Consider the following 10,293-nt stretch of genomic DNA (forward strand, 5'->3'; position numbering starts at 1 on the left):
CAACCCCTCAAGACCTTGCTGGGGTGTACAAAGCCTGAAACTCTGAAAGGAGTGTCAACTGCCCACTCCTCAGTCATCATTTGATTAGCAAAAGGCAGCATTGACCATGCATCAGCTGAGCAGAGGGGTTGTGTGCCTGTTTCCATTGGCCTGTGTGTGTGCATGTGAGAATATGCATGAGAGAGTATGGGGTGACCACATTTTCCCCTTGAAATAATGAGAGTGTTTAAGCGATTCATTTAAACTACCGTATTTACAAAACTAGTGACCTATTTATAAATTTGAAATTTCCATATTTGCAGGAGTTTTGCACTGCAAATGTGGCACTATATTTTCCATTCACTTTTGGTATAAACATAGCGTACCCACAAACCCTTCAAGTAACAAAACTGAAGGCATGGCAAATGTGATTTATTTATGAGTAAAGGATAATTAGGAAAAAAGTGTCATTCATACAAACAATATATTTTGTAATACTGACCATTAAATAGCAGAATGTTATTTTGGCAGTCAATCATTCAATTACGCATTCAACAAGCAGAAGCATGAAATGCACCAAAGTTCCTATTTGTCATAGTTGGATTAAGGATGTTCTCAGGGAGACAGAATTACTTGTTCTAGCTAATCCTGATATATCTTTGTGCTTTCCTGAAACTGCTCATAATAGCAGTACAAAAATGTCTTCCAAAACCGTGTCACTATCAGAACTTCTATATTTTCAGAACTTTTTAAAGTACAGAATTGGCTTTCTTCCTACATCAAGTGAAAGGCACATTTTAAATAGTAACAAAGTAGTGGCAGAACTCGACTATAGTTTCTCCACAATTTATTCATGTAGGCAGCTCTTATGTGGTATGCCCAGTTCTATTGCCACCAGATTAATAAAAACCAAGAATATTATAGCACATTAAAGATTAACGGACTTTATCATACCACAAGTTTTCACAGACTAGAGTCCATTTAATCAGAGGCATGGAACTGTGTGCATTTGAAGCACACACTAGTCCACCAAAACTAATGCCAAGCGTGATGATCAAAACTGTTACAGAGCAATTTGATGGCATTTATATCCCAACAAAGGGAAATGCATATTAAATATATGATTTTTAGAGCATCAAGTCAACCTTAAACCCTGGTAAGGATTATGTAAGGCAGCCAGAGTTTGCACAGCATGTTCAAGGTTGGCTGCTTGCAGACGTAACATGGCTAAACTGTGGTTTAGGGTGCTGTGTAAGAGCAAATGAGAAGAACTCTCTTGTACCAGACTAAAGGCTTATGTAGCTCTGCGTCCTGTTTCTAGATACCTATGTGAAGCACACAAGTTGGGCATGAGCACCATAGCCCTGTCCCACTGTTCCCCCACAAATGGTATTCAGAGGAGGTGGGCTGCCTCTGATTATGGAAATGAGTGAGCCTTGAGTTTGCTCTCCTCCTCTGGAAGGAAATTGGAAGCATTCAGTATTGTTTTCAACTAACCATGGTCTGTTGTTAAATTTAGACTAGGACAAACTGGTTGGCTTTAACTATGGTTTGTCTAAACATGCCAACTTCAAACCATGATTTATCTGAATAAACCAGGTTTGTAAATCATAGTTAAAACTAACTGCAGTAAGTTGAGGGGGTAAAGTAATTAAGGAAAGAATTGTTACTTATCCTGAGTCCTGAGAATAAAACACCTGATAAATAATCATGATGTTTGAGGGCTGTGCACTCTTCTCGCCCGAAGTAGCAAAAAAAGAGCTGTTTAATAATCAAAATACTAGCCTTTTGCACAATTGTAACTAGATGTATTTGGATATTATCAGCCTGTACTGACAAAAGAATTTCTGAACTGTGGGTTAAATAAGAAGATGGACTCCCACTATTTAGAATGTGTGTAATTTACTATAGTTTAATTAAAAACAGATGAGCTTTTAAGCAATGCAAAATAGACAAATGGCATACAAACATCTAATGATTGGGCAGTGGTTTCTTGGTCTGAGACTTCTTCATGCAAGACTTCAGTATCAAATAAGACAACTCAAGTACATTTAGGAGCATGCAAATGCCTGACACAGCCAGCATAAAAATAGTAAATACAGTTTTCTCAGTGGGACGAGAAATAAAGCAATCTACTGTATTTGGGCAAGGAAAATCAGTGCATTTCACTACACGAGGCATACGGTACCCATCGTACATGTAATAAAATATGTACATGAAAGTCGCTTCAAAGATAATTCGGAAGAAGAGGCTGCTGGTGTATGTCCACCATAGGGGTCCTTCGATATGAAACTTTTGGGTTTTCAGACTTTCAAGGTCAATTTTCTCCCCATGTCGGTATTTCCGTTTCTTCTCGTGCCTTCTGTAGGCAACATGCATTGCCACCAGAAGGGCAGGGGTAGACACAAAGATAAGTTGGAGAGCCCAAAGTCTAATATGAGAAACTGGGAAATAATCATCATAGCAGGTATTTTTGCACCCAGGTTGCAGAGTGTTACAAGTGAAATCTGACTGTTCGTCTCCCCAGACTTTTTCTGCAGCCACCACAAGGATCATGACACGGAAAATGAAGAGGACAGTGAGCCATATCTTCCCAATGCTGGTTGAGTGTTTGTTTACACCTCCTAAAATGGATTGGAGCGTTCCCCACATGGTGGCTTGTGTGTTCTTTAGCCTATTAAGACAAAGGAAAAGAAAAAAGAAAAAGCCAAATGATTAATTATGCTATTCCTTCACAAATGAGGAGGTCCTCTGATGCTAGTACAGACAAGTGTAAGCAGATGGGCAGAACAATTCTGAGATGTTTGGGCTTCTTTCTCTCCCACCCATTCTGGAAAATGAATGTTAAAACTTGATATACATCTATCCATTCAAAGGAGCACAATGACATTAAAACACTGAGATAATTAGAGGGGTGATTAAACCAGAGTTCCTTATGCAGAGACTTCTTTTGGCATGGTACTATGTTGATGGTACGCATCGAGTTTATACAACTAGGATTCACATATAAATTAAGCCCATATATATATAAATTAAGCCCAGCATATTCTTCTGTTCTGCCCTTATAGAAATAGCCTTTAAAGGAGGTGCTGTTAAAGGCTAGTTAGGTTATAGTTAAACTAAAACACTGGCATTTTATCACTTTTCCAAATGCTATCCTATGGCAACTTTAGTTTACAAGATGACTTACCGGTAAGATGTATGTACAGAAAGCCCACTACTTGTGTGCATTTAACTTGTACGCATTCAGGGGAAGAGAGGGGAAGGGAGTGGGGAAACCTGTGGTCACTGCAACTCATTCTTATTAAACTAAACTATGGTTTGACATTATATCTGAACTGGGTCAGAGGGAGAGGTGCAGCTATTTGGCAATGGAAGTTATTGTTATCATTAAAAAAACCCAAAAACAATTTGTGGAGATGCTCCATTGTGGGAAAATTACACAAAGGTAATGGAGAAATACGTGTTCCAAGATACTACATTTTAATGGCATGAAATAATCTTGCTGTAACTGCAATCGCTGTATCATCACTTATCAATGATTACCATTCTCTGCTATTAGCGCAGATCTAGACCACAGATGTAAACAGATTTAGTAATCATCCTTTCCTCAGAAAACCCAAGAAACTTAAGCTGTGATGGGGAATAGGGGGTGTCAAGATATGTAACAGTGCCGTCAACAAACCTTGATTGCCAAGATTCCTTGATGGAAGAACCCCAAGCAGCAGCAGGAGAGGAGTATCCAGAACAACGGCAAAACAGGTAAAACTTCTGCCACTAGCTCCCTGCTTTGCTTGGCTTTGCTTCCCCCTGAAGGAACGTGATAGATGCCAGACCCTGGACCATAGCTGTCAACTTTCTCCCTTTTTTAAAGGGAAATTCCCTTATTCTGAATAGGATTCCTCGCAAGAAAAGGGAAAAGTTGACAGCTATGCCCTGGACCCATTCACCATTGATTTGCAGGAAGCAACATGCCTTCTGGGTGGAGTGAGCACCTTGAATTGGGCCCAGAAATGAACTGGTAACTAGTGGGGGAGCTGTTGACTCCATGTGAATTGTCATTTGGGCTAGGGAAGAGGGTTGAATTTTTGTTTATCTTTTGGTTAGTGGGTGGGAATATTGCCTTGGTTTTGTTTGTTTTTTGTTTCAGTATTTCAAATGTTTTTTTATTACTATGTAGGGGGCTGGTTTGTTGTTTTTGTTTTCCCATATGTTGAATGAAATATTAACATATTGTATGTTTGACAGGCATATATAATTTTATAGTTAGATATGCCTGTCAAACAGCACCTTTGGGTTCATTTCTGGTGACCCTCAATTCTAATTTTTGTTGATTTTGCTAATTAAGGTCAAACTCATTTTTAATCTTCATTTTCATTGGAGATGCCTGCATGCTGGTTTTGACATTTCACAAATAGAAATCAATCCAAATGAGTGTGTTCAATTATGCAGTGTGTTGGCATAGTACTATACAAACAAATACTGTAATGTGGTTTAGTAAAGCCTTAACAAGCAAGGCCAAGCTGACTTGCAAGAAGACAGCATGTTATAACATGACCCTTGACATGGTAGCTTTCATTACACCCACTAACCCTAAGAAAAAAGATGATAGATTTTGATGATGTAATGAGGAGTTGCAGAATCAAGATGAAAAGATTGATAAAATTATTTCTTTTCCTACTAATCACCCTCCTCCCTGTAGGATTTGATTTGAAAGCTGCACGGATATATTTGTTTAAAATAAATCATTTATATGTTTTCCAATAACCAAGGTCTCGGGTTTTCCTTTAACTAAGAAACCACACCAGACTCTGTGACCCCAAATCAAATTCACTTCTGCTAACCATTAAACAAGATGAAGACTTTCACCCCTATTCATTCAATTCAAACAAAGCATTAAACCAAAAGAAAACAGGATAAATATCAAATGTCTTGCTCTTCTGTTATATAGATCAGTGGTTCCTAATTGGTGGCCCCTGGCCCCAAGGGAATCTACACCCCATTCACATAGCAAAAACTACCATAGAGGTATCAACATTTTCAAAGGAAGGGGGTCCATGCCTTGCCTTTGGAAAAACAGGGAGTCCACAGGACTTAATTAATTGGGAACCACTGATATATATATATCATTTTGCCAGGATTGCAAAATGTGAACTGACACACAACAAATTCCATCCATAGTGTAAGCCTAGTCTAAAGTGTAACTGATGTAGACTCTTAAGGTTGCATTCAACTGAGACAAGACTAAGTAGGGTAGACTCACTGAAAATGAACCCATGTTAATTATGCCCATTGATTTCAATGGCTCTGCTTTGAGTAGGGCCAACATTGGATAGAACTCTTACCTATGAAGATTAAGGTTGCAATCCTGTATAAATTTACATGAGATTAAACATCATTGAGCTCAATTGCTTTTTAGTGAAATGCATAGAGCTGCATTGTAAAACAGTCCTGCACATACTGGAAAATACTCATTTGACAGACACGGTCCTATGTATATCTACTCAGAAGATAGGTAAAGGTAAAAGGACCCCTGACCATCAGGTCCAGTCGTGTCCGACTCTGGGGTTGCGGTGCTCATCTCGCTCTATAGGCCGAGGGAGCCGGCGTTTGTCCGCAGACAGCTTCCGGGTCATGTGGCCAGCATGACAAAGCTGCTTCTGGTGAACCAGAGCAGCGCACGGAAATGTCGTTTACCTTCCCGCTGGAGCGGTCCCTATTTATCTACTTGCACTTTGATGTGCTTTCGAACTGCTAGGTGGGTAGGAGCTGGGACCGAGCAACAAGAGCTCACCTCGTGGCAGGGATTCGAACCGCCGACCTGATCAGCAAGCCCTAGACTCTGTGGTTTAACCCACAGCGCCTTTGAGTAAATCATTTTCTCAATTCATCTACCGTTCTAGAAACCTTAAGGTGAAAGGTTAGGTATATTAATACTAATACTACTAATGAATATTGCATCTTAAAGGTAATAAAAATTAATCTGGCAACTGCAGCATCCCCCATGCAGAATTCTGCATCTACATGGATCACTGTGAATGAAGGGGCAAATGGTTATCCAGGAATCCACATCAAATCCATTTCTTCCTCCACTATATGGAGAGGTTATATTGCAGGTATTAAATATGTCATTCTTTCTGCATAAACTGTTAGATATCATTTTTACATTACATATACATTACATTACATTGGTATAAAATACCAATGGTTAGCATATGGAAATCACAGAATGTTTCTCTGTCTACATCTCTCACCCTTTCTGTCTTCAGTGGTATTATTTACACTAGAATAATATGACAGGGGAAAGATAACAGAAGAAAAACACATGTAAACACGAGGATAGAAGCATATGAAAATTTCAACCACAGCTTTTTTAAACTGGAGAGATGTTTCATGTGTTTTGATTTCAGGGATCACTTTCTTGCCCCAGGAGGAAGAAAAAATGGGCGTTCCCAGTTCCGTGAGAATTTTACAGGCATTTTCATGACTTAATATTAAGGGCAGTTGTTGAAGCATGTTAACACTTTAGTCACCCAAGAAAGAAATCACAGATTGTATTTAAGAGAGCTATTGAGAAGCAATATATCCCAAACATTCACTGAATAGTGAATGAAAGTAGTTCTTAGTTACTTCAATGTGAAATGATTTCAGTGGGCCACCTCTGAGTATGACAAACGTTTGGTTATCACACTTCATATTTAAGGTGCCACAGGATGTCTTGAAAAACTAGTCCTCCTTTTTTGTAATAAAGTCTCTTAGAAGATGAAAATAAGCATCTTACAGGACAAATCCGACCCTTTCCCCACATGTTACGATTGTACCAGAAGACCAAAACTATTATTTTAAAATCAACATTACAAAAATCCCCGAGTTACATGGCTTGACCATGTTGCTAACTTTGTATGATAATGTTTTACCCTAATGGTGGGGACGCTGGACTTCACAGCTGGTTAGTAAAAGACAACATGTGGCTATTAACTCCCAGCTGTAAGTTGTAGACCTTGGCCTTAACATGATGATGGGTCTTTCAAGAGAAAGACCTTTTTCCTGGCAGAACCTAAGCAATGGGAACCCAGCGGCGAAGAATATGGACTACAGCCAACATCCTGGCAAAAGAAAGATCGTAACATCTTGTGCATCTCACAAAACCGAATGGGGAAAAAACATTTGTGGAGGGACTTGTTTCCCCAATTTTGTCTGTATTTCTGCTTTATCTCTCACACACAAACAAAGGCGCGAGCGGTCAGACTTTCTCTTTGGCACCGCATGGTATTCAGCCGCTAATTTCACTTGAACCCCTCACAGAAATCCTGTAGAGCTGAAAGGGACACCCATGGTCATCTAGTCCAACCCCCCTGCAGTGCAGGAATATTGCCCATAGCGAGACGGACCCCTTTCATACGTCCTATAAGCCTAGCAAGCCGAATACACCAAAGTCCGGACTCTTCTGCCCTGCGAAACGCAACCTTCTGATTTCTTTTGATCTTTTAAAACGCTCCACAGCGTTTTAATCCCAATCCCTCTCCACCCCATGGAAGTACCAGGCGCGGACATTTCCATTCACATCGGCTGGAGACTTCCATCTCGTTTCAAGAAGCTCAACCTAAATCTTCCCTTCCCGCAAGTGGGGAGAGAGCATCGCCCCTGCAACAGCAGCAGCCCCATCACCTCGCTCAGCTCCGCGCGCGGGAGAAGAAACCGGTCCAGCTGCCGCGTCCCCCCGCGGGGCTCCGTTCCGCTTCGTGGCGAGGTCCAGATAGCGCCACTTGCTCGTAGGCTGCCTAGTTTCGTCGCCGACGCCTCGGCAGCTTTGAGGGAGGCTCCTTCCTGTTCCCGGACAGATGCTCTTTAGCGACGCCTTCGGCAGGCGCGGCTGCAAGGAAAGAGGCGGGAAAAGCCCGTGCCGACAAGACGGGGGGAGGCGCCACCGTCGAAGAAATGGTTGCGAGCGACCCGGCCCCTTCCCGCCCTCCGACGACGCCTCCGCAGCGCTTTCACTTCTTCTCCTTCGCTTCAGCAGCACGGCAGGTAGAAATTCAACATGTGTTGAGCATTGCCATTCAAATAGTGTGTGCGCGCACCGTGTCATGTGGTTGATTATGTGGGGCGAGGGTTACCTGACACCCCTTCCCCTCAACATTTTATTCACCGTGGGGTGTGTAATAATGGGGAAAGCATCTACTGATGAAATTCCACTGTCACAGTGCTATTACAGCCACTGGGGTCAGAGACAGATTGAGGGGGGAGCACAACTGGTTTGGGTGCCAAGGATGCCAACTTGAATAAAATGGGGGGTAAGCCCCGCCCCACACAATCGATCACATGACGCAATGCGCACACACCATTAGAATGGCTATGCCCATCAACTGGCCTCAAATATTTTATTTGGGGGGGGGAGAAGGGACCTCAGCCCCTAGGAGTTGGGCTGGGCACGGAGCCTCAGTGGGTGCCACCAGGGTCAGGGCGCCACAGCTATGCTTTAGAATGGAGCACGAGAGGTAGGGGGTGCTGAAGCTTGGCGTTGCACAAGGTGCTGCTGAATTTTGAGACCCCAAGATCCGCCGTTGTTGGGGTGGGTCAGGAGTGGGAGACCTTTGGCACCTTTGGTCCTGAAGATGTTGCTGAACTACAACTGCCATTAGCTGGTTACAGGGGAAACATCAGAACAGGTACAGAATAAATGCTGCTGTTGTTGTTGGCATAGGTGCCACTTTCCAAAACGGCAATGAGAGTGCACTAGACGCAAAGCAAACTGGAGTGTGTAGCCTAGGTAACACCCTCAGACGTTGGGAGGAATTTAATCAAGGACAGGGTGGTGGTTCGTGAGTCGAAATGGCTACAGTCTGCTGTGCATACATTTAGGGAAATGCTAGCAAGTGGAAAGAGACCTGAATGGCTAGCCAACGAGACAATAAGGATGTTTAACTTTTCATACACAAGTATTTGCTTCAATTGGTGTGCAACATGAAAGAAAGACTTCCATATACAATCGATTTTTCTAGTCACAAATGGGCATAAACATTGTTGTGTGACTCCAAGGCACATTTAAACCTAGCATGAAAAAACGCCCAAACTCAGGTTCAGACAGATTTTAGACTTTCAGGTTCCATTTTGTTTTGCTTTTTTTTTCTAGGATGTTAAGGCCCACTAACCAGAGCCTCATGCCAGATTGGGGCTGGTGGAGCAGAACCAGATGTTAAATAGTGATTCAGGGGCAAACCCTTCTGCACTCATACCAACATGACCGTAATATAAAAATATAAATCAGCGCCTGAGTTACAGCAAATATAATCTGGGGCTGGAGGAAGTTAGCATTTTTGTTACTGCCATTGTTAAAAACTGGGAGTCAGGAACCTTTGATATTAACTACTGCAGAATATCCAGCAATTTACCAATAGAACTCAGTCCACCTTCTGTCCACCCCTCTCTTAATTGTTAGTCCTTATGATACATGTTGCACATGGATGATAAATGCAACACACACACATCTTGTATCAATTATATACAAGTTGATCACATCAATATTAAAGGGTTTTCTTGTCAATACACTTCAAAGCAATGTCGTTGAATGTGTGGTTTCACCAGTTTTGAAGCCATATTCGGCTTCATGTCTGGTTAGCTTTTCCACATGGAACGTGGGCACTAGGGCAAAGTACACATTAGTGGACTAAAACACAGCGAGGTCATCCCCCCCCATGTGTTTCAAGTCACATTTGCATATTGCTGTACACAACAGAGAAGGGGTAGATATGTTTTCAATCAATGTGTGTTACCACCAACTCCTATTCATGAAATTATCATTTGTGCATGCTCTGCAATCTGCACATGTACAACAGCTGCTTCAAATGTGCACGTCTCATCTTAACTGCATTGCAATGTGAAATGCATCTTATGGGTTTTTTGCCAAGTTGAACAGAAACTGAGAGAATAATAGAGAGCTTCAAACGGTAACAGTCAGTATTTAACTTATAAAACGAAAGAGGCTGAAGCTGTGTTTTTGTTTCTGGATTCCTTAACCCTCTCAATTGCATAAAATCAGGGACTTTTGTGTCTCCTTGGTATCCTAGCAGAAGCGTGGAAAAAAAAGTTCCCGGGCAAGTAATGGTGAATCCTGACACACATTACACATCTGAAGCGCCAGCCTCTCTTTCAATGTTAAACGAAGCTTTCTGGTTAAAAGGCTATACAGTGGTACCTCGGGTTACATATGCTTCAGGTTACAGATGCTTCAGGTTACAAACTCTGCTAACCCAGAAATAACGCTTCAGGTTAAGAACTTTGCTTCAGGATAAGAACAGAAATCGTGCTCTGGCG

The 10,293-nt window shown here is 41.8% G+C and overlaps 1 protein-coding gene across 1 annotated transcript; it reads right to left on the minus strand.

Annotated features, from left to right (window-relative positions):
* Positions 1–432: 432 nt before the first annotated feature.
* GJB2 (gap junction protein beta 2) lies at positions 433–7,808 on the minus strand. The gene is made up of 2 exons (XM_033146294.1): positions 7,648–7,808; positions 433–2,653 (listed from the first exon to the last, which is right to left on the minus strand). The coding sequence occupies exon 2, from the start codon at positions 2,629–2,631 to the stop codon at positions 1,951–1,953; it is 681 nt and encodes a 226-aa protein (XP_033002185.1). The 5' UTR covers positions 2,632–2,653; positions 7,648–7,808; the 3' UTR covers positions 433–1,950.
* Between the last annotated feature and the right edge of the window lie 2,485 nt (positions 7,809–10,293).

This window comes from Lacerta agilis, chromosome 4 (assembly GCF_009819535.1).
Source record: "Lacerta agilis isolate rLacAgi1 chromosome 4, rLacAgi1.pri, whole genome shotgun sequence".
NCBI lineage: Eukaryota > Metazoa > Chordata > Lepidosauria > Squamata > Lacertidae > Lacerta > Lacerta agilis.

Coding starts and splice junctions, on each gene's coding strand:
- GJB2 (XM_033146294.1), bottom strand. CDS start 2,631: ATGTGGGGAACGCTCCAATCCATTTTAGGAGGTGTAAACAAACACTCA.